Source organism: Xenopus laevis, chromosome 7L (genome assembly GCF_017654675.1).
Source record: "Xenopus laevis strain J_2021 chromosome 7L, Xenopus_laevis_v10.1, whole genome shotgun sequence".
Taxonomy (NCBI): Eukaryota; Metazoa; Chordata; class Amphibia; order Anura; family Pipidae; genus Xenopus; species Xenopus laevis.
The window spans coordinates 48141985-48166495 of NC_054383.1; the positions used below are offsets into that span (position 1 = coordinate 48141985).

Here is a 24511-nt window from a genome sequence, read left to right on the forward strand (position 1 = left end):
AAAAATATCTAGTATATCTTTTGCTTTTCTTGGCAATGCTCAGTGTTGATTTGAAGTTTTACCTTCTACAGGTATAGTACTTGTTATTCAGAATGCTTGGGACCTGGAGGTTTCCGGATAACAGATCTTTCAGTAATTTAGATCTTCATACCTTACATCTATTAGAAAATCATGTAAACATTATATAAACCCAAAAGGCTGGTTTTGCTTCAAATAAGTATTAATTATATTGTAGTTTGGATCAAGTACAAGGCGCTGTTTTATTATTACAGAGAAAAAGGAAATCATTTTTTTTTTAAATTTGGATTATTTGGATAAAATGGAGTCTATGGAAGATGGCCTTTCTGTAATTCAGAGCTTTCTGGATAACGGATTTCCAGATAACAGGTCCAGTGATGGGTGAATTTATTTTAAGTAACACTTAACACTTTAAAGACTTTTGCAGTTTGTGTTTAACCCTTTAAAAAGACAGCCCCAACTCATATGGTACAGAAATGACATTATTATGATAAAAATATGTCACCTCTTTGAAGAGTTACAATGTGCCATTGTAAATGGATTAGTGGAAGAGTTTATATGCTGAAAACTTCCCACACTAGTTGAACTGAAGAAGCTGCTCGGATGAGTAGTGAAACGTCTTCATTGATTACTCAGCAAGTTCAGTTGTTTTTAGATTTACCTATACTAGATATACCATGACCTGGATGAATGAAAATCTTCATAGTCATGTCAAAGTGTAGGGTTACACTTTTTTAATCACTATCTCTGCAACATAAAGGCTCATTTATGAATGCAGTGCAGGCCTGCTCTAGGTTTGCAGATGATTAACTAATGATTACATGAACATCTTTTCTAAATGGTTCCTAAACTACCTGAAACTAAAAGTCGTGTCATTTAATACATTCACAAACCTATGTGTTTTTTCTGACTCTCTGAACCACTGCCTTCCACTCCCTAAATTGTGTGTGCACAGGATCAGGTCATCAACGCACAACCAGCATTTGTAGGACATGGACATAGAGAAAAAGGAAATCATAGAACTTGTTGATGTAGTAAGAACTTAATAAAGTGCTACAGGATGAATAGAAGAAACATCAGGCCATACAAGATACCATTACAGCAGGCCACTGGTCCAGTGACATAAGGAATCACTGAGACCAATATTACACAAGGAGACAATGCAAAAGAAGCTTTAACATGTCCAGAGCAACACCACAGTATTACCTAGTATTGAATTTACTGCTCAGTGGCGGAACTACCTAGGGTGCAACTGCACCAGGGCCCAGCGACGGTTCGCGCATGAGCAGATCCTCTGCAAAAATTGCATTGAGAGGGGTTTAGTTACTTAGCCCCAACAGATCACCAACACAAAAAATGATTGGTTAGTGAGGGAGACCTAACACTATAAAGACTTTGTTTAAGATTCAAGTTTACTTTCCTTTTGTTTGGAAGGAGAGAGATCTTGTATATTTTTATGTGGATAGAAACGTGAAGGGCACTGTGCTATGCTTGCAGCAGTTTCTTTTCAGTTTCAGTTCTAATCAAGGCTTAAAGGGTGAGATTTTCTCTATGCCCATTACAATAAAAGAGTAAGATTATGTGTATATAGGGTTGCCAACTAGCTGGTATTTGGCCTAGCCAGTGAAACACATGCAAAGGCCTGGCCAGTATTACAAAATTAACAGAAATGTAGTAACCAGCAAATCTGTAACACCCCCCGATTCAAACCAATCTGCCCGAATCTTACCTTATTTCTTCCAGGGTCCACTGTATAACTCCCCCACCCATGTGTCACCTAGTCATAGCCCTGGCCCCCTTACATTACTAACGCCACTTTATTTTAAGGTCCATCCCCTTTTGTGGCCAAATCCCCCCTCCCCCCACTGGTCAGTAAAAATTACTCACAAAGAGGGCAATCCGATGTGCATGACCGTTTCATTGGCAGAGAGGTGAGGCAGGGAGCATTGGTGATGCTTTAGATGTAATTGCATTTAATGAATGCCATGGATTCATTCAACAACTGTGGTAAAATTCCAGAACTGTAACTTCACTAGGCCTTAATAAATAAACAAAATCGAGATGTTGCAAATACACAGCATTCTGACATTGGGATACTCCAATGTCCAGTTGTTTTTGGCAGAGTTCTTTATATTTTAAGTAAAAAATCTTGCTACTTTTAAATGTCACAGAGAATATTCTTAAATCCTTAAAATTTGTCGAGGAGAATATCAGAAAATGCATCAGATTGCAGTGATGTATAGCAAAAGAATTTAGGTTTGTGCAGGCAAGGTTCCCACTATGCAATTGCATTACAAGCCCAAAAGGGAAACACCTTGCCCTTAAGCTGTTCAAATAATAACTGAAATTAAGTCATATTGTTTGAAGATGTAAATTCCATTGGTAGGTTGGTTGACGTAAATATTGCATAATTGTTAAGCATACACAAAAATTGTATATAAGCAGCATTAGTACTGAGTTGTTACAGTTCTACAGTTGTATTCTTCTTTTCTCTCAGCAGACTGTATTTGGAGAACAACCATGTCCGCTAAAGGTGGCCAACAAAAGCAAGATCAATGCAAAGATCCTGACCGTAAGTTCATTATTTGGAGAAATGTTTGTATACTTTACATTTATTAATTACTTAATAGGATGCAGGGGTGATAGATTCAGGCATAAATATGCTAAGTTAATGAATGGATGAATGGTAAGACACTTCCCCTATATGTAATATATGGCACTAATTTTGCCTATGAGTAGTAACCCATGGCAACCAATAAGATGCTTGCAATTAAACAGCTGATTGATTGCTATGGGTTACTGCCCCTGGATAAACTTAGCGCCTTTTATTACATAACCCCATTTATGAAGACAATGGTGAGAAAAAAATCAGTTTGGAGGGTAGGTGATATACATACAGAAAAGAGAGACTTACTTAGGAAAATTTATAAAAAAAAAAGTTAGGGCTGAGATTTGTACAAATATAAAAAATAAATTCTGCAATCAGCAGCATGCTCTACAAGGTATTCATTTAAGCACCATGGATGGTACAGGCTAATTATTACAGAGAAAAGCTAATTCATAAAAAAATGTAGAATTGTTGGAGAGAATATGCTGTATTTTGGAGTTTACTAGTCAACAGGTTTCTGGATAATAGATCTTACACCTGTATTATGGTAGCTGTCTCTCTCCTTTATGATTATGAAACACTGAGCCGCTACAGACAACCACTGTTATGCCAGGGTTGCCCTTCACCGTGATAGGGTTGAAAGAGAGATTAAAGATTGGTCACATTGGGAATAGATGGTTACTCCTTATTAACAACTAGGAGGAAGATCAGACAGTAACAAGCATTACTAGTCTACTATTATAGTACAGGGTATTATCCAGAAACCCATTATCCAGAAAACTGATTTTATTTCCTAATGAAACTGTATCTTATCATTGAGGGTATACGGGCCATAATTCCATTTTAGTAGCAGAACAAACATATTGGGGTTATTTAATATTTAAATGTTTTTTTAGCAGACATAAGGTACAGTGATCCAAATGACAGAAAGTTCCCTTATCTAGAAAACCTCAGGTCCCATTCTGGATAAAAGATACTATACCTGTAGTTACAATATCCAAAATTGTTAGTATCATAATCCCACCTGCCCCTTTAAGTTCCTTTCTCATTTTATGACCTTTAATTCTTTTTCTATTGACAATACATTTTTCCCAGTAACAGAAGATATCATGTAAATAATAACATTGTAATTGTTTGGTCTTTTTTACAGCCTGTAAACCAGTGCAGCAATGTCAGGATACCAAGCCCCAATGCAAAGGTAAGAGCCTGTGTTATGCCCCTATATTTGCCCCAGTCAGACATTCTAGCTTTACCAGCATGCCCATACATTGATGTTGCAAATGCACAGCATTCTGACATTGGGATATACCAATGTCCAGTTGTTATTGGCAGAGTTCTTCAGATTTGGAGTAAAAATCATGCTAACTTTTAAATGTCAAACAGAATATTCTTTCATCCTTTCACTTAAAATTTGTAGAGAATGTAAGAAAATTGCAGTGATGAATAGCAAAACAATTTTGGTTTGTGCAGACACGATTCCTCTGAGCAATCGCATTAGAAGCCCAAAAGGGAAACACCTTGCCCTTAAGCTGTTCATTTGTATTTCTATTTAAAATATATGATCAGTGAATCTTACATGCCTCCATTATTTATTATACAATTGCATTAACTGCTGCTACTTCTGTGGAAATGCCTTTCCTACCAAACATCTTTTTGCGAAGCCCAAAAGGTCTCTAGACTTAAATCTCTGACATTTTCTGACAGATGCCGGTTTATCCAAGCTTTATCCTTTACACTGACTTACCTTGATGTGCCTCCACCCAAATATTATAAATCAGATTAATTTCATACCCTTCAGTTACAGAAAACAAACTGTAATGTATTCATATGTTATATACTAAATCCAAGAAACATTATAGGACTGATTTAAGAATGCTAGTGCATTTTGAGAAGCAAATGACCATGTTTTTTTTACCCACAATTAAGCTTTTTTTCTGTAATTCTACAGTAATTGAGATGCTTCTGACGCAATAGCATCCAATGCATCAAAACACATGCAATCACACTTGTACTTCGATGCAAATTGAATGCAATGGAACTGAAATATACAGGATTGTATAATTTATAGAAATCATGCATCAAAAAGATGCTTACCTGTGCATAATTCTTTGGATGCGAGTACACTGATATAAAATTCTAAAAAATCAACAGTAAATATATGATCATGGTACAAAACATAGAAAACCTTTATAGATGACAGTAAAATAATATCTGATCCCTCACTATATGAATGCATCAAGAAAAATCAATACTACCATTATTGTTGTCTGCCCAAGAGCAGTATGACTACTTATTCTTTAGGCAAAAGTAAAAATATATATATATATTGCTAAAAATAGTATAATGCAAACCAAAACACTTGGTTAGCAACACACACTGAGGTGTTGGCATGCAGAAGAGATAAAGGCACAGGTATGGGACCTGCTATCCAGAATGCTTGGGACCTGGGGTTTTCAGGTTAAGGTGTCTGTCCATAATTTGAAACATATACATTTAGGGGCAGATTCACTAAGGGTCGAATTTCGAAGTAAAAAATACTTCGAAATTCGACCCTCGAATTGAAATCCTTCGACTTCGATATTCGAAGTCGAAGGATTTAGCGCTAAACGTTCGTTCGATCGAACGAAGGATTTTTCGTTCGATCGAACGATTAAATCCTTCGAATCGAACGATTCGAAGGATTTTAATCCAACGATCGAAGGAAAATCCTTTGATCAAAAAAAGTTTAGCAAGCCTATGGGGATCTTCCCCATAGGCTAACATTGACTTCGGTAGGTTTTATCTGCCGAAGTAGGGGGTCGAAGGTTTTTTTAAAGGGAAAGTACTTCGACTATCGAATGGTGGAATAGTCGAACGATTTTTCGTTCGAATCGTTCGAATCGAAGTCGAAGGTCGTAGTCGAAGGTCGAAGTAGCCCATTCGATGGTCGAAGTACCCAAAAAATACTTCGAAATTCGAAGTATTTTTCATTCGAATCCTTCACTCGAGCTTAGTGAATCGGCCCCTAAATATTTAAACATTAAATAACCCCAATAAGAATTCATTATATATTAACTGTGATCAACTACAAGGTACTGTTTTATTATTACAGAGAAAAAAAGAAATCATTTTAAAAACTGTAATTATTTATTAAAACGAGATCCCATACCTGTCCCTGTTCATTGGACACAGTATAGTAGCCCAATGCACTGCTGTACATTTATGACTCTATTCTATACAGAATTCATAATCTTTGAGGTTCATCTCTTTGAGGTGAGAGCATCACTTATAAATGGTAATGCATAATAATCCAGTTTACAAAAGTGAAGTAGCCAGTCCTTACAGAAAGGCAAGGAATAGGATCATGTGTGGACAAGAAGTTTATTACTGGAATGTTGTGTTAGCTCTGATGGAAGCTAGAACGTGTCTGCAGCCCTGACTAGGTTTCCCAAATAAGTATTATGTGCCATAGGGAGATGCATAATTCCCTGGAATATACCTGTATGCTTACTAATAGTTCAGACAAGATTAAAAAGGTAAGGCATGTAAGGCAGGCAAGGCACTGGCACACCCAGGTTAATCCTTCAGGCAAATGGCAAGGCAAGGCACAACAGTCTCAGAGTTTGGGTAACAAATGGGGCAGCATAGAAGCAGAGACAGATATGCAAAGGTCAATACAAGGAGTACATCAGCAAAAGAAATTGCAGGAGCACCTACCACAGGCAACCACCAGGAGTAACCAAAATAATGTTGACCAAACAAACTGATCAAGTACTTTGGTGGAAGTAGGGTATTTGACATTGAATTTTGCACTATTTGGGAGTGCATCAAAGTCAGTTGCAGCGTTCATTGGTGTCTAATGTGTGCCTGAACTAACCATCAGCTTGCTGTTTTCCACTAAAAAAGATCTGCAGCCTTAACCAGATGTGCAAATAGATAAAAAGGACTAATCTTATTTTATTTCCTTAGATCCTTGCGCAACAACTAACCCCTGCCAAAAACAAGGTCAAGGTCAAGGTCAAGGGCATGAGCACCATGGCCATCATGGCCACCACGGAGGCCAAGGCAACCATGGAGGTGGAGGAGCCAAGAAGTAAAAACTCACAAGAAATCACCCTATTTCTTTTACCTAGCTCGAAATACATTACAGCCAGTTGTGCATCAATCACTCTCGGATATTTCTCGAATTGATACAGTAGCTGACCATTCATGTTTTAAATGTAATAAACTTATTTAAAAATATTATTTTGTGCATATGCATCTTTTAGTGAAAACAAGATCTTTGAGTATTAAACAAACATTTATGAACTTGGCATGTCTTCACAAATGCCCTGCAGCTACGTAGGGTAGGCCTTGCAAACATATTGCTAACTGCATTTTACTTAAAGTATGCAATTTTACACTGCCACTACAGCAAGTAATAGTTTACAATTAGAACAGTGAGCATTTATTTAAACTCTGCCAACTCTGCCTTTCCCCCTTATAGGCTATTCAGGTAATATATTAAAAGGTGCTATGTTTATAAGAGAATATCATAGTCCAAAAATACTGTAGCACACCAGTCCAGTTTTATAATGCAAAAAAGTGCTTTTATTGGCTCAAATTAGATATCAAAGTTTGGCAACGTTTCAGACCACACTGGACCTTTTATCAAGGCTAATCTATAATTAGGATGACATTTGAAGTAATTTATACTCATACAGGACACAGAGTTTGTACTTCTGTCTAACTAAATGCATGTTGCATTTATAAGTGTAATGGAAAGTGAAGAACTTACCCCACGGGACATCCAAGATGGCGACCTCCTGCTCCACCATGCGGCTCTTCCTGGTCGTAATATGACTGCGTCAGAAACGTGTCGCCCCAGGATTGGTCGCCGGTGACGGAATGGACGCCGGCGTCAGAATGTGCGTCATGACGTCAACGGGAGGATGCCGGCGTCGGCGTCATGATGTCACTGCGTCAAGTTTTGGCGCCAACTTTGGACTATTTATTTCCAATTGCCCTTTCTGTCCTTGCCCAATTATAGGTCTATCTTGTATAGTTCCTGGGTGTGATTCTTGATATTCTGCTTATTCGTGTACCGACTTCTTGCCTGTTTTCATCGATTCTGATCCTTGCTGCCTGTACTGACTATTTGCCTGATTACGACTATTCTTCTGATAAATCCTTTTGTACCGCGAACTTGGTGTTGTTGTCTCCTCCTTGGTCCACACTACAACAGAGCCTTCGGGCCCTGACAGTATAATTGGGCCATGGACCCCTCTGAGGAGCCCCAAGTTCCTACTGATGTCGGCAGAGCCGTTCGTGGATTGGCTTCCCGTATGCACACCTATGAAGCCCAGCAAACCCACTTCGGCCAGGCACTTGAAGCAATCCTGGAGAAATTATCTGCTTTATCTCCTGTGGCTCCAGTCCCTATGCCGGTTCCTGCTACTCCGCTCCAGGTTTCCGAACCTCGCATCCCTGCACCTCCTCTGTATAGCGGTGATCCGGAATCATGCCGTGGTTTCATCAACCAGTGTGAGATCCAATTCACCCTGCTTCCAGGTCAGTTTGTCTCGGAGCGAGCTAAGGTGGGCTATATTATCACCCGCCTGCAAGGGAAAGCTCTGGAGTGGGCTTCTCCTCTTTGGGAGAAGGAAGATCCGGTAATCGACGATGCCAAGGCCTTCATCCGGGACCTTCGCACAGTGTTCGATGCTCCAGTTCGGGCTACTTCTGCCTCGGCTCATTTATTCCAGCTGCAGCAAGGGACTCGTTCTGTTCCGGAATATGCCATCGAATTCCGAACTCTCGTGGCAGAAACTTCGTGGAATAATGACGGATACCATGCTGCCTTCTACAACAGCCTGGCGATGCGCATCAAGAACGATCTTGTATCTCGTGAGATTCCTTCTCGATGGGAGGATCTTGTTGCGTTGGCTGTGAAGGTTGACACCCGACAGAGGGAGTTCCAAGTCGAACTTGACAGGGAGCGTGCTAGGAAGTTTTCCAGGTACCAACCCACCCTGGCTCCATGCTTCCAAAGACCCTTACTTCCCAGTCCGGCTTCCAACCTTTCTCCTCCTCCTCCTGTGGCACCTGCTACTTCTTCTTTACCACCTGAAGAGCCAATGCAGATTGGGCGGGCACGCCTTTCCGAACGGAGAAGGTCTGGAGAAGGGCCGCTGGGTTATGCCTCTACTGTGGGGGAAAAGCCCACTTCGCCCAGGAATGCCCAGTGAAGCCGGGAAACTCCAAAACCTAGGTAAGCTTGGGGAGACTTACCTGGGTGGAATTTGTTCTCCTCCCCATTCCTCTGCTCAACGCTTTCTTCTTCCTGTTCAAATCCAGTTCGGCTCCAAGAAGATCCCTTCTCAGGCTTTCCTCGACTCTGGTGCTGCTGGCAACTTCATGGATCGTGCCTTTGCTGATAACCGTGCCATTCCGCTCCAACCCTTGGCAACCCCTCTTCGAGTCCTGGCGATTGATGATCGTCCCCTTTCTTCTGCCATCATCTCGCAGTCTACTCAGGAACTCTCTTTCAAGGTGGGCACTATGCATTTGGAAAGACTGTCTTTTCTTCTTATCGATTGCCCTTCAACTCCCGTTGTCCTGGGATTGCCTTGGCTGTGTGTTCATAATCCGGTTATTGACTGGTCCTTTTCTCAAATTTCCCGTTGGAGTCCATTTTGTGTACACAACTGTTTACCTGCTGTTCCTGTTGTCAAAGTTTCTTCAGTATCTTCAAGTTCTTCTCTCCCTCCTGTGTACCAAGCCTTTTCCGATGTCTTTGATAAGAAGTCCGCTGAGACTCTCCCACCTCATCGTCCCTATGATTGTTCTATCGAACTTTTACCCGGCTCCATGCCTCCCCGAGGCCGCACCTATCCGCTTTCTCCCTCCGAAACTTCTGCTATGAAGTCTTATATCCAGGAGAATCTTCAGAGAGGTTTTATTCGTCCTTCTACCTCTCCTGCCGGAGCAGGGTTCTTCTTTGTTGAAAAGAAAGACGGTAGTCTGCGGCCCTGCATTGACTACAGGGGGTTAAAAAAAATCACCGTAAAGAACAGATATCCCCTTTCTCTCATCTCTGAACTTTTTGATCAACTCAAGGGGGCTAGTTTCTTTACTAAGTTGGATCTACGAGGGGCCTACAATCTTATTCGGATTCGTGAGGGAGACGAATGGAAGATCGCTTTTAATACTCGTGATGGCCATTATGAGTATCTCGTCATGCCTTTCGGTCTTTGCAATGCTCCTGCGGTCTTCCAAGAATTGGTCAATGACATTTTTCGTGATCTTTTGGGACAGTGTGTGGTCGTGTACTTAGACAACATTCTTATTTTTTCCAAAAACCTTTCTGATCATCGTTGCCAAGTGCGTGAAGTTCTTTCCAGGTTGAGGAAAAACAATCTCTTTGCCAAATTGGAAAAATGCACCTTCGAAGTTTCTTCCATTCCTTTTCTTGGCTACATTATTTCTCCACAAGGTTTTAAGATGGATCCCGCCAAAGTTTCTGCAATTTTGGATTGGCCCCTTCCTACCAGCATCAAGGCAGTTCAGAGATTTATTGGCTTCGCCAACTATTATAGACAATTCATTAAAAACTTTTCTTCCAAGATCCATCCAATCCTTGCCCTGATCCGTAAAGGGAATAAACCTCAACGCTGGCCCCCTCAAGCTCTCGAAGCCTTCAAGACCCTCAAGGAAGCCTTTTCTTCTGCTCCAATTCTTAGACACCCTGAACCCCTTCAACTCTCCTTCATTGAAGTCGATGCCTCTGATGTAGGAGCTGGAGCAGTTCTATCTCAAAGATCTTCTTCTGACAGTAAACTCCACCCTTGTGCCTTTTTCTCCAAAAAATTTTCTTCCCCTGAGCAGAACTATGATGTGGGCAATCGGGAGCTTCTTGCCGTTAAGTTGGCCTTGGAAGAATGGAGACATTTGCTTGAGGGTTCTTCTATTCCGGTGACAATCTTTACCGACCACAAGAACCTTGAATTTATTCAATCCCTCAAGCGCCTCAATCCCCGGCAAGCCAGGTGGGCACTTTTCTTTTCTCGTTTTAATTTTATTATCACATTTCGTCCTGGCTCCAGAAACAGGAAGGCTGACGCTCTGTCCAGAAGCTTTGCTCCTGAAGATTCCTGCCCCGAAGATCCTGTACCCATTGTGCCCTCTACCAAGATTATTGCTGCCCTGTTTCCCTCCTGTGCCTCCCAGTTACTTTCTGCTCAGTCTTCGGCTCCTGTAGAGACTCCTCTTGGTGTTGCCTTTGTCCCTCCGGAATTTCGTCATGCCATTTTATCCCAATCTCACAGTTCCAAACAGGCCGGTGATCCAGGGATTAAGAAGACAACCGAGCTCCTGTCTCGTCTGGTCTGGTGGCCGTCCCTAAGGAAAGATGTCAAAGACTTTGTTTTGTCCTGTTCCACTTGTGCTGTTTCCAAGTCCGGACATTCCCCCCCCAAGGGTTTACTCTTGCCACTTCCCATTCCATCTCGACCTTGGACTCACCTGGCGATGGATTTCATTGTCGATCTCCCTGTTTCGTCTGGTCACACTGTCATCTGGGTGGTGATCGACAGATTCAGCAAAATGGCTCACTTCACGCCTCTTCGGAAACTGCCTTCTGCTGCCGAACTCTCTGAACTTTTCATCAAACATATATTTCGTCTCCACGGGTTTCCTGCCGAGATTGTGTCTGATCGGGGTTCCCAGTTTATTTCCAAGTTCTGGAGATCTCTTTGCAAAGCTCTTAACATTTCCCTTCAATTTTCTTCTGCCTACCACCCACAGTCTAATGGAGCCGCAGAACGGGTCAATCAGGCTTTGGAACAGTTTCTTCGTTGTCATGTGTCCTTGTGCCAGTACGATTGGTCGGATCTTCTTCCCTGGGCTGAATTTGCCCACAACAACGCTCTGCATTCTTCTTCCCAAAAGTCTCCTTTCTTCTGTGTTTATGGTCTCAATCCTTTGGCTTTTTCCCAAGATTTTCTTCTTACCAATGTGCCTGTGGCCAATGACCAAGCTGCTCACATGTTGGCTATTTGGCATGCTACTGCAGCAAACTTAGAGAAGAGTTCCCTGGTGCAGAAAAAGTTTGCTGATAAAAGAAGGATCTCTTCCCCTCCATACAGTCCTGGTGATAAAGTTTTTCTTTCCACTCGCAACATTCGTCTCAAGATTCCTACACCCAAGCTTGGTCCTAAATTCATCGGCCCCTTCCCTATCATCGAAATCATCAACCCTGTGGCTGTTCGTCTTCAACTTCCTCCTGAGCTGCGGATACCTAATGTTTTTCATGTTTCCCTGCTTAAACCTGCTATGTCTTGCCCATCTTCTTCTTCCTCTCCAGCTCCTGTTTTGGTTGACGATCACAAGGAATTTGAAGTCAAAAGAATCTTGGACTCTCGTGTTTCCAGGGGCTCTCTTCAATATCTTATCGAGTGGAAGGGGTTCGGTCCAGAGGAGTGTTCTTGGGTGAAAAGCTCGGACGTACATGCACCTGTCCTGGTTCGTAAGTTCCACAGACTTTTTCCTTCTTCCCCTAGCCTCGGTGGTCCTGAGGCCCCCCCTAAGGAGGGGGGTACTGTAATGGAAAGTGAAGAACTTACCCCACGGGACATCCAAGATGGCGACCTCCTGCTCCACCATGCGGCTCTTCCTGGTCGTAATATGACTGCGTCAGAAACGTGTCGCCCCAGGATTGGTCGCCGGCGTCATGACGTCACTGCGTCAAGTTTTGGCGCCAACTTTGGACTATTTATTTCCAATTGCCCTTTCTGTCCTTGCCCAATTATAGGTCTATCTTGTATAGTTCCTGGGTGTGATTCTTGATATTCTGCTTATTCGTGTACCGACTTCTTGCCTGTTTTCATCGATTCTGATCCTTGCTGCCTGTACTGACCATTTGCCTGATTACGACTATTCTTCTGATAAATCCTTTTGTACCGCGAACTTGGTGTTGTTGTCTCCTCCTTGGTCCACACTACAACAGAGCCTTCGGGCCCTGACAATAAGGTAGAAAAGATGTTATTGTGTATAAATAATAAGCAACTCATGGCCACTCCATCTGTATCTTACATTTCAGAAAACTCCCAGTGAGGGATGAGTAAAAAAAATTGGTATAGTTGTATTTAGTAATGATTGCAGTTAGACATGATATAGTGCTTCCAGAAGGCCCAACCAATATCAACAATACCAAGCTGGAAATGAGGGTCTTTTCTTAGAGCCTACTGAAACATTGTTGCAAAATTATTACAAGGTGCAGCACAACACATCTTTCCTTGCTATGGACGAGCTTCCATCAGTTTAAGAAGACAATACAAACTTAAGTCACTGTCAATTAGATATTACATTATAATACACAAAAGCCATGAATATCTTGTAAATTATATCCTTATAAACGGTGAGTAGTGATGTCATCAGTTATAAACGGTGAGTAGTGATGTAATTTCTGTCACATGACTCATTAAAATTTGTGTATTATAATAAATAAAGTACCCCCAGTTGTAAAATATGAGGATATTATAAGTTACCTCGGAGTTCCATGACCTGTATAAAAACACTCGGCCTTCGGCCTCCTGTTTTTATAGGGTCATGAAACTCCTCGGTAACTTATAATATCCTTATATTTTACAAGAGGGGGTACTTTATTCACTATATTACACCTTTTAAATGCACTCTCTGTTATATCCAGTTTTGTGACTTAACTTTGTTAATGCCAATTATAGCATCACCCTGTTTGCCAGTCAAGCTTCTTCCATTAGTGAAAATATATACATACATTTAGGGGCAGATGTATCAAGTGTAGAATTTCGAGGGGTTAAATCCCTCGAAATTCGACTGGGGAATAGAATCGAATAGGGAATTCGGGCGAATTTACACGCTGGTGAATAGTCGAATGGGCGAATATTCGCCCGGTGAATAGTCGCACGATCGAATACTCGCACGATCGAATATTCGATTGAAGGATTTTCATTCGATCGAATGATCGATCAAATGCCTTTTTATTTGATCAAAAACTTAGAAAAAAAGCCTATGGGACTTTCCCATAGGCTTTTAAAGCAATTCGGTAGGTTTAATCTGGTGAAATAGGCAGTCGAAGTATTTTTAAAAGAGACAGTACTTCGACTTTCGAATGGGCGAATAGTTGCAGCATTTTTTTTGCTCGATCTATTCGAATCATTCTATTCTATAGTCGAGGAGTACAAAAAACTACTCGAAATTCGAGGTTTTTTCCCTCTATTCATTCATCCGAGCTTGGTAAATGCGCCCCTTAATGTTACCAGTTTGTACATTGTTTACCCAGTTTTAGATGTGACATATGGGCGTCTTTATCAACTGGGCTCACACTATTCACTTCTCCTCCTCCCCTTTTCCCCTACTATGCAGAGGTCCATTAACTATTTCCCCCTTATTATGTTGGCTTTGAAAAAGCCAACATCTTGATCTACTAGTTCAGCTCGTTCTTATTCTTCTTCTTATTATTATGTTGGCTTTGAAAAAGCCAACATCTTGATCTACTAGTTCAGCTCGTTCTTATTATGTTGGCTTTGAAGAAGCCAACATACTGTTCTACTAGTTCAGCTCGTTATGTTGGCTATGAAATAGCCAACATACTGTTCTTCGAGTTCAGCTCGTTCTTCTTATTATTATTATGTTGGCTATGAAATAGCCAACATACTGTTCTTCGAGTTCAGCTCGTTCTTCTTCTTCTTATTATGTTGGCTATGAAATAGCCAACATACTGTTCTTCGAGTTCAGCTCGTTCTTCTTCTTCTTATTATTATTGGCGAACCCCATTTTCTAAACGCTACTCCTCCTACAGTTTTAGGGGTGCAAGCGCCAAACTTTCCACACTTATTCCTCTTATAGCAAAGTACGTTGCTTGTGCTTTAATAAGCGATCCCACCCACCCCGCCCCTGTGGCGACCCCCCGACGACCCCTTTTTTCCCATTGACTTTGACAGGGAAAAATTTCAAATCGCCGCCACTCGTACAGTTTTGAAGATACAGTCCCCAAACTCGGACCACATATTGTTGATGTCACCCCGAATAAAAATAAGTATTTTGGGGGGGCACCCCAAAGTGGGCGGAGCTACCAACGCCCAATGAAAATTTAGCAATTTTCTATACGCTACTCCTCCCAGAGGTTTAGGAGTACAATTATGATACTTTGCACACTTGTTCGGCTCATACCCGAATAGGTTGCTTGTGCTTTGTTAAGCGATCCCACCCTCCGTGCCCCTGTGGCGACCCCCCGACGACCCCATTTTTCCCCATAGACTTTCATTGGAAAACTTGAAACTTTTGCCACTTGTACAGCTTTGAAGTTACACTCACCAAACTTGGGTCATTTAGTCATGGGGTGAAGCTGAAAAATTCTGTCCTATTTTGGGGACCCACCCCGCCCCTGTGGCGACCCCCCGACGACCCCTTTTTTCCCATTGAGATTGACAGGGAAAAATTTCAAATCGCTGCCACTTGTACAGTTTTGAAGATACAGTCCCCAAACTCGGACCACATATAGTTGATGTCACCCCGAATAAAAATAAGTATTTTGGGGGGCACCCCAAAGTGGGCGGAGCTACCAACGCCCAATGAAAATTGAGCAATTTTCTAAACGCTACTCCTCCCAGAGTTTTAGGAGTACAATTATGAAACTTTGCACACTTGTTCGACTCATACTCGAATAAGTTGCTTGTGCTTTGTTAAGCGATCCCAACCTCCGTGCCCCTGTGGCGACCCCCCGACGACCCCTTTTTTCCCCATAGACTTTCATTGGAAAACTTGAAACTTTTGCCACTTGTACAGCTTTGAAGTTACACTCACCAAACTTGGCTCATTTAGTCATGGGGTGAAACTGAAAATTTCTGTCCTATTTTGGGGACCCAAAAAAGTGGGCGGAGCCGCAAACAACCAATCAGATTTTCCCTATTGACTTCAATGAGAAAATGTAAACAGCTGTAATTCTCACAGTATTAAAGCTAGAGCTCTCCCAAACTTGGCACCGTGGGTCACTGGGTGACTCGGCTAAAATTTACCTAAAGTGGGCGGAGTCTACAACAGCCAATCAAATTTCAGCCATTCAAATAAATAGGAAAATGTTAAACTGCTGCCGCTCTTAGACGGTTAATGGCAGGGTCCTCAAACTTGGCACAGTTGGTCACTGGGGGACTGGGGTTAAAATTCAGAAAACTGGGCGGAGCTTAAGACAGCCAATCAGATTTCTTTGATTGATTTTAATGGGAACAATTAAGAAGGCTGCCATTCTCACAGTATTGATGTCAGGGACCTTGAATATCACAAATGTGGCCGCTGGGGGTTTCCACTTCAAGTTTAGAAAACGTGGGCGGAGCCACCAACAACCAATCGAATTTCATTCATTGATTTTCACTAGAAAAAAATAAAAATGCTGCCATTTTTACACATTAAATCACAGCATTCACAAACTTTGAAATGTTAGTCACTGAGTGACTGTGGTTCATAATTAGGAAAAAAAGGGGCGGGGCAACAACAACCAATCAGATTTCAGCCATTGACCTTAAAGAAAAATGATAAACTGCTGCTATTATCACAGTTTAAATGCTAGGTGTACCAAACTTGACTCAATTACTCACTGGGTGACTGCGGTCAAAATTTAGGAAAAGTGGGTGGAGCCAAAAACAGCCAATCAGTTTTCACCTCTTGACTTTAATGTAAAATTTTGTATTACCGCCGTTCTCACAGTTTTAAAACCGGAGGCCCCAAACTTGGCACTGACCATGACTAGGTAACTGGGGTTAAAATTCAGAAAACTGGGCGGAGCTTAAGACAGCCAATCACATTTTACCAAACGCTATTCAATGGGAATATTTAAATTCCTGTCAATCTTACACTGTTAATGTAAGAGTGCTCAAACTTGGTCCATTTGGTGAAGGGGTGACTGGGATGCAAATTTTTAAAAGTGGGCGGAGCCAAAAATAGCCAGTTTGTTTGAATGGATTTCAATGGTAAAATTGGATTGGCTTTAAATTTCACCGTTTTAATCCGGATTCTACCGACTTTGTGTACTCTCTAGGCACCGGGGGCGACTGGGCAAGACACCTATAGCGTTTCATAGCCAACATCCCGTGGTTTCTTCAGAAACGACACCCTCTAGTTCTTCTTATTCTTATTATTATTAGCGCCCCCCGGTTTTCTAAACGCTACTCCTCCTACAGTTTTAGGGGTACAAGCGCCAAACTTTCCACACCTATTCGCCTTATAGCAAAGTACGTTGCTTGTGCTTTAGTAAGCGATCCCACCCACTGCGCCCGTGCGGCGGACCACCGAAGACGCCGTTTTTCGTATTGACTTTGACAGGGAAAATTTTCAAATCGCTGCCGCTCGTACAGTTTTGAAGCGACACTCCCCAAACTCGGACCGCATATTGTTGGTGCCACCCCGAATAAAAATATGTATTTTGGGGGGCACCCCAAAGTGGGCGGAGCTACCAACAGCCAATGAAATTTTAGCAATTTTCTAAACGCTACTCCTCCCAGAGTTTTAGGAGTACAATTATGAAACTTTGCACACTTGTTTGGCTCATACCCGAATAGGTTGCTTGTGCTCTGTTAAGCAATCCCACCCTCCGTGGCCCTGTGGCGGCCCCCCAAAAACCCCATTTTTTCCCATAGACTTTCATTGGGAAATTTGAAACTTTTGCCACTCGTACAGCATTAAAGTTACACTCATCAAACTTGGGTCACTTAGTCATGGGGTCAACCTGAAAAGTTCTGTCACATTTTGGGGACTCCAAAAAGTGGGCGGAGCAACAAACAGACAATCAGATTTTCCCTATTGACTTCAATGAGAAAATGTCAAACACTGTCATTCCCACAGTGTTAAAGCCAGAGACCCAAAACTTGGCACCATGGGTCACTGGGGTTAAAATTTTGAAAAGTGGGCGGAGTCTACCACAGCCAATCAAATATTAGCCATTTGTTTCAATGGGAAAAGTTAAAACTGTCGCCGCTCTTAGATTGTTCATGGGAGGGTCCTCAAACTTGGCACAGTTGGTCCCTGGAGGACCGGGATCAAAATCTGGAAAAGTGGGACCAATCAGATTTCTTTGATGATTTCAATGGGAAAAATTAAAATTGCTGCCATTTGCACGTTATTGATGTCATGGACCTGGAATATCACAAATGTGCTCACTGGGTGTTTGCACTTCAAAGTTAGGAAAAGTGGGTGGAGCCACCAACAACCAATCAAATGTCATTCATTGATTTTCAAGAGAAAAACATAAAACTGCTGCCATTTTTACAGGTTAAATGTCATGATTCCGAAACCTTAAAGTGTTAGTCACTTGGTGACTCTGGTTCAGAATTAGGAAAAAAAGGGGGCGGGGCAACAACAGCCAATCGGACTTCAGCCATTGACCTTAATGAAAAACGCCAAATTGCTGCTATTATTATGGCGTCCATGCCAAGTGTCCCAAACTCAGCACAATTACTCACTGGGTGACTGTGGTCAAAATTTAGGAAAATTGGGCGGAGCCAATAACAGCCAATCAGATTTTACCTATTGACTTCAATGTAAAAGTTTCAAATACTGCCATTCTCACAGTTTTAAAGCCAGAGGCCCCAAACTTGGTACAGACCATGACTGGGTGACTGGGGTTAAAATTCGGAAAACTGGGTGGAGCTTAAAACAGCCAATCAAATGTTACCTATTGCTAATCAATGTCAATATATAAGTTGCTGCCATTCTTTCACAGTTAATGGCAGGGACATCAAACTTGGCACAGTCGGTCACAGGGGGACTGGGGTTCAAATTTTAAAAGTGGGTGGAGCCAAAAACAGCCAATCAGGTTTTTTGGATTGATTTTAATGGTACAATTTGATCTGCTTCAATTTTCACAGTTTTAAACCAGATTCTACCAACTTTGTGTACTCTCTATGCACCAGGGGCGACTGGCCCCAACACCTCTTGCGTTTCAAAGCCAACATCTTGTGGTTTCTTCAGAAACGACACCATCTAGTTATTATTATTAGCGCCCCCCGGTTTTCTAAACGCTACTCCTCCTACAGTTTTAGGGGTACAAGCGCCAAACTTTCCACACCTATTCGCCTTATAGCAAAGTACGTTGCTTGTGCTTTAGTAAGCGATCCCACCCACTGCGCCCGTGCGGCGGACCACCGAAGACGCCTTTTATCGTATTGACTTTGACAGGGAAAATTTTCAAATCGCTGCCGCTCGTACAGTTTTGAAGCTACACTCCCCAAACTCGGACCGCATATTGTTGGTGCCACCCCGAATAAAAACATGTATTTTGGGGGGCACCCCAAAGTGGGCGGAGCTACCAACAGCCAATGAAATTTTAGCAATTTTCTAAACGCTACTCCTCCCAGAGTTTTAGGAGTACAATTATGAAACTTTGCACACTTGTTCGGCTCATACCTGAATAGGTTGCTTGTGCTCTGCTAAGCAATCCCACCTTCCGTGGCCCTGTGGCAGACCCCCAAAGACCCCATTTTTTCCCATAGACTTTCATTGGAAAATGTGAAACTTTTGCCACTCGTACAGCATTAAAGTTACACTCACCAAACTTGGGTCACTTAGTCATGGGGTCAACCTGAAAAGTTCTGTCACATTTTGGGGACTCCAAAAAGTGGGCGGAGCAACAAACAGACAATCAGATTTTCCCTATTGACTTCAATGAGAAAATGGCCAACACTGTCATTCCCACAATGTTAAAGCCAGAGACCCAAAACTTGGCACCATGGGTCACTGGGATTCAAATTTTGAAAAGTGGGCGGAGTCTACCACAGCCAATCAAATATTAGCCATTTGTTTCAATGGGAAAAGTTACAACTGTTGCCGCTCTTAGATTGTTAATGGGAGGGTCCTCAAACTTGGCACAGTTGGTCACTGGAGGACCGGGATCAAAATTTGGAAAAGTGGGTGGAGCCAAAAACAACCAATCAGATTTCTTTGATGATTTAAATGGGAAAAATTAAAATTGCTGCCATTTGCACGTTATTGATGTCATGGACCTCGAATATCACAAATGTGGTCACTGGGTGTTTGCACTTCAAAGTTAGGAAAAGTGGGTGGAGCCACCAACAACCAATCAAATGTCATTCATTGATTTTCAATAGAAAAACATAAAATTGCTGCCATTTTTACATGTTAAATGTCATGATTCCGAAACCTTAAAGTGTTAGTCACTTGGTGACTCTGGTTCAGAATTAGGAAAAAAAGGGGGCGGGGCAACAACAGCCAATCGGATTTCAGCTATTGACCTTAATGAAAAACGCCAAATTGCTGCTATTATTACGGCGTCCATGCCAAGTGTCCCAAACTCAGCACAATTACTCACTGGGTGACTGTGGTCGAAATTTAGGAAAAGTGGGCGGAGCCAATAACAGCCAATCAGATTTTACCTATTGACTTCAATGTAAAAGTTTCAAATACTGCCATTCTCACAGTTTTAAAGCCAGAGGCCCCAAACTTGGTACAGACCGTGACTGGGTGACTGGGGTTAAAATTCGGAAAACTGGGTGGAGCTTAAAACAGCCAATCAAATGTTACCTATTGCTAATCAATGTCAATATATAAGTTGCTGCCATTCTTTCACAGTTAATGGCAGGGACATCAAACTTGGCACAGTCGGTCACAGGGGGACTGGGATTGAAATTTTAAAAGTGGGTGGAGCCAAAAACAGCCAATCAGGTTTTTGGATTGATTTTAATGGTACAATTTGATCTGCTTCAATTTTCACCGTTTTAAACCAGATTCTACCAACTTTGTGTACTCTCTATGCACCAGGGGCGACTGGCCCCAACACCTCTTGCGTTTCAAAGCCAACATCTTGTGGTTTCTTCAGAAACGACACCATCTAGTTTCTGATTACTTTTTTATTTCCATGTATAGCTAAAAGGGGTTGTTCACCTTCCAAACATTTGTTTTCAGCCCAGTTGTCTTTAGATTGTTCTTCAGAAATGAAGACTTTTTCAATTATTTTCCATGTTTTTCCATGTCTTTTTACAGTTTTTCCAAAATTGAAGTTTAAAGATTAATGTTCCTGTCTCTGGTGTTTCAGTCTGGTAGCTCAGTAATTCAGGAGTAGTTTCTGAAGTGTTACAATTTGCTACATCAGTTTTAATACATTTCTCAGCAGCTTCTGTGGGATGCTGCCAACCATTGTATAAATTATAATAGCTGCCTTTAATGAAACTCAGGGATTCTGCTCAGCAGCAACAAAGATAAGAAATCTACTAATATATCCGTTTTGAACAGTTACAACGACCCCCTCTCCCAGAGCTGCTTCAGAAAGACACAAGATTGTGAAAAATTAATCTTTTCACTTCAATACTAGAAAAAGGGACACAAATAAAAAATAGAAAGTACTTTTTCAAAGTCTTTATTTTCAGTAAAGCCAACAGAACTGAAAAATGTGTTGTAAGGTGAACAACCACTTTAAAGTCTCCTCCAAATTTTTTACCTTCCTTTTCCCCAAAACAACTGCACCATCATCAGTGACATGTAGTGAGGCGCATACTTTTTTGCCCAGTACAGTTTAGCACAGTTTTGCCAATGGTGACATTTTTCACAAATTCTTGCTCGAATTTTGCCATGTCTACTGGAAGCATGCAAACATTTCCAACTCTTTCTTTTTCTAACCCCTGGAAAAAGACCAGAATAATTACTGGGTGGCCACTATGCTAGACGACTATGAAGATTTTCATTCATCCAGGTCATGGTATACCTAATACAAGTAAATCAAAAATAAACAACTGGACTTGCTGAGTAATTATTACTATGCTAGAGTTATCAAGCTGTGTCAACACTGGGTGGTAGTTGTGCTGCTGCTGTTTCTGCAGCATCTTTGGCTAAATGTGTGTGGCCTGTCCATCAAGGGTCTTACTGTCAAGGGTCAAGGCATACTGGACCTATCACTTAAGGGTCCTTCTACCTGATTCTGGCCTGATTGCATTTTGTAGAAACTGTAGAGATCTGGATTCATACCAATAATAGTCTCAAGAGTGTTTACAGTATTCTCTAAACTGGGTTGGCCTGCTTGCCACAGTATAAAAGTCCTACAGTCTCAAAATAGAGTGCTTAATATCTAAACTGGATGTCCTACTGCCACATTATTAATGTTTCTGCTTGTTTGCACTCTTGAGAGACAACTGCTTTAATACCAATAACAGTCCTAAAAGTATTCTCTCAGGTCTGGTCCAGGGGAGGATTTTGATGATGACAGGGACAAATGGTGGATGCCAGCTCACAAGCATTACAACAGCAGCAGGTTAAGAGGGAGAACTGTGTGTGGAGTCCTCACTTACAACTGCTAAGGGGGACAGACAGAGGGGCAGCACTGCACCAAGGTCCAGGTGTTTTGGGAAGTCTTTGGATTCCCAGCCCACCATGGCAGGCAAGGTAGTGGCCTTCAGCAGTGTGGACATTTTTTATGTGCTAGACCAAAGACCAGTTGGTAGCAGTGTGCCTACTCTGCAGACAATAGTGCTCTCTGCACCAGAAAAGCCAAATTTCTGGTTTCGAAACTGGAAAGTTGCCTCATAAAGGACCAGTAACATCAAAAAAAAATTTCAAAAAATGTTACTATACAACAAAAAAAAAACACCAAGTCAAATTAAACTTTAAATTAGCAAAGCCTTTATTAAGAAATAGCTTACAGAAATGCCACTTTCGCTCCTCTTCAGAAAAGGCGACAGGGTGACCATCCATCCTGCGGCACTCTATTTCTCCTCTCTGGCTATTTACTGACAACATGTGGCTGGGAAGCCCCTGGGATAGCACGCCAACAGCTTCGCCTGCCTCCTCATACTTTTTCTCCTTGTTGGATTCAGTGCTGGCTTGCATGGCTGTACATAAAGAAAGGAATGTGAAGCCCGCTGAGAATAGTAGCTGCAGAGATAGGGCCACAGAGAGAGCACCCAGGTATGTGCTACATGATCCTAGCAGTAAGGGAGTGAATCTGTTGTCCCCTGGTACCGCTAGGATCATGTAGCACGTACCTGGGCGCTCTCTATGTGGCCCTATCTCTGCAGCTCAATGTGCTACTATTCTAAGCGGGCACATTACACTCTGGAGGTGTTGGTTTGCCCCCTGCCAGTGTCCTGAAGCACACCAAAAATAATTGCTGTTTGAAAAGAGGTGATTTGTTTAGCCCATAATAAATTAAATGCTTATGGGCTAAATAAATCACCTTTTTTCACGCAGCAATTATTTTTGGTGTGCTTCTGGATTTTGTCAATACTGACTTCTGTCCTCGTGCAAGGAAGGAGATTTCTGGTTGAGCACCTACCACTTTCAACAAGGGGAATCCTCACAGGTAGTGCACTCCATTATTGTGCATTGAGAAGCAGACAGGGCTATCCATTGGCAGCATGGATATGCTTGCATTCATTGAGATGAATTAGCTGTTGATGGGGATATCCAAGTGCCAATTGCAGATATCAGAGATTAGCCTCCTCTCCTCCTCCTCTTATAACCTCCTCCTTACTAGTTTTGGCCACTCTGACTCATATCTGTACTGCTGCTGCATTGTCAGCAATTTTTATCTGAAAGGGCCTGTCAAGGATCCTACTGCTGCATTGTTGGCAAATTTATGGTGGGGGCCTGTCAAGGTTTCTACTGTTGCTGCTACTACTGCTGTATTGTTAGCAAGTTTTTTTTCTGGTGGGGCCTGTCAAGGGTCCTACTACTTGTGCATTGTCTGCAATTGTTTTTCTTGTGGTGGCATGTCAAGGGTCCTATTTTCTTTCATTGGTTGTCTGTTTGCCTGTCTGTAATATGCAATTTTTATTTTGGTGGGGCCTAGTTGTCACTCAAACTGGGCCGTACTCTCCAGTTTGTAAAAACAATACAGACACTTGCATTCATACCTATAACAGAACAAGCGCTCAGATTTCTCTAAGCTGTTGTCATCTCAGGCCTAGTCATACTAATAAAAAATCCTGCTGTCTCTAAGCGCTCTTTTGGCACACCTGCATTATAAAAATAGCAGTCTCTTCAACGAATGCTGCTGAATTATATTTGTACTGAAAGCTTGCATATCTGTATGCAGCATAAAAAACACATAATGGATTTGATGCCTTCTTAATTCAATAGCAGATGCATCAGAATTGACGTGGATGCACGTAAAATTTTACGCATCATGGGAAAAACGCATCACATGATGCATGCCAATGCCCAGCCTTATAGAGATGAATCCATTGCAAAAAACTCTGTTAAAGATATTGCCATCCTTATAGATAATGTTTTTTCTGTAGTTAAATCATACTCCTGAGCCTGTATAATTGTACTGTACAAGCGCAAGTGCTGTATTGTTGTAATTGGGAGCTGAATGGCTCCAAGTAAATGGTGGGGAACCACTGCCGCAGCTGAAACAGCACCACAAACGGCAGCACCACAGCCAACAGCAGCATCACAGCCAGCAGCAGCAGCAACACCACTGCCGACAGTAGCACCACTGGGAGCAGCAGTAGCAATACTACCTCCCCAGGATGTAGCAACGCAGACTGGGGAGCCTTATCAGGAGCCAATGACTTACTGTTTCTGCTATTCTAGCAGATGACTGTCATGTGTCAGGAGCTGCAGGAGGTCAAACATATGTCCTCACTCTGAGGGGAAACCCTCCTTTGTAAAATTCGTTTTTATACTTCAATTATATTTTTTGTATTTATATATTACTCAAAGGGGTTGTTTATATTTAAGTTAACTTTAATAGGATGTAGAGAGTGATAATCTGAGACAATTTGCAATTGATTTTCATTTTTTACCAAGGCTTCTTTCAAAACAGTTCATAACGTGATAGTGTTCTGCCCCTGCTCAGGTAAGGGGTTAACCATGGTATGATAAATATTGAAGAGGGGTCTCCAAATAGTAAGTGATTACTCACCACATAAAGGAAAAGGCCCAGTT

General features: G+C 41.8%; 1 protein-coding gene across 1 annotated transcript; it reads left to right on the plus strand.

Annotated features, from left to right (window-relative positions):
* The first annotated feature begins 2473 nt into the window (after nucleotides 1-2473).
* Nucleotides 2474-6847, plus strand: LOC108696983 (sperm-specific protein Don juan). The gene is made up of 3 exons (XM_018226682.2): nucleotides 2474-2590; nucleotides 3777-3824; nucleotides 6575-6847. Exons 1-3 carry the CDS (start codon nucleotides 2539-2541, stop codon nucleotides 6700-6702), a joined length of 228 nt encoding a protein of 75 aa, XP_018082171.1. The 5' UTR covers nucleotides 2474-2538; the 3' UTR covers nucleotides 6703-6847.
* The last annotated feature ends 17664 nt before the right edge of the window (nucleotides 6848-24511 follow it).

Bases quoted from the DNA above. Each gene is read 5' to 3' on its own strand.
- LOC108696983 (XM_018226682.2), top strand. From the start codon at position 2,539: ATGTCCGCTAAAGGTGGCCAACAAAAGCAAGATCAATGCAAAGATCCT. The intron at 2,591-3,776 runs GTAAGTTCATTA...TCTTTTTTACAG, and splicing joins TCAATGCAAAGATCCTGACC to CCTGTAAACCAGTGCAGCAA. The intron at 3,825-6,574 runs GTAAGAGCCTGT...TTATTTCCTTAG, and splicing joins TACCAAGCCCCAATGCAAAG to ATCCTTGCGCAACAACTAAC.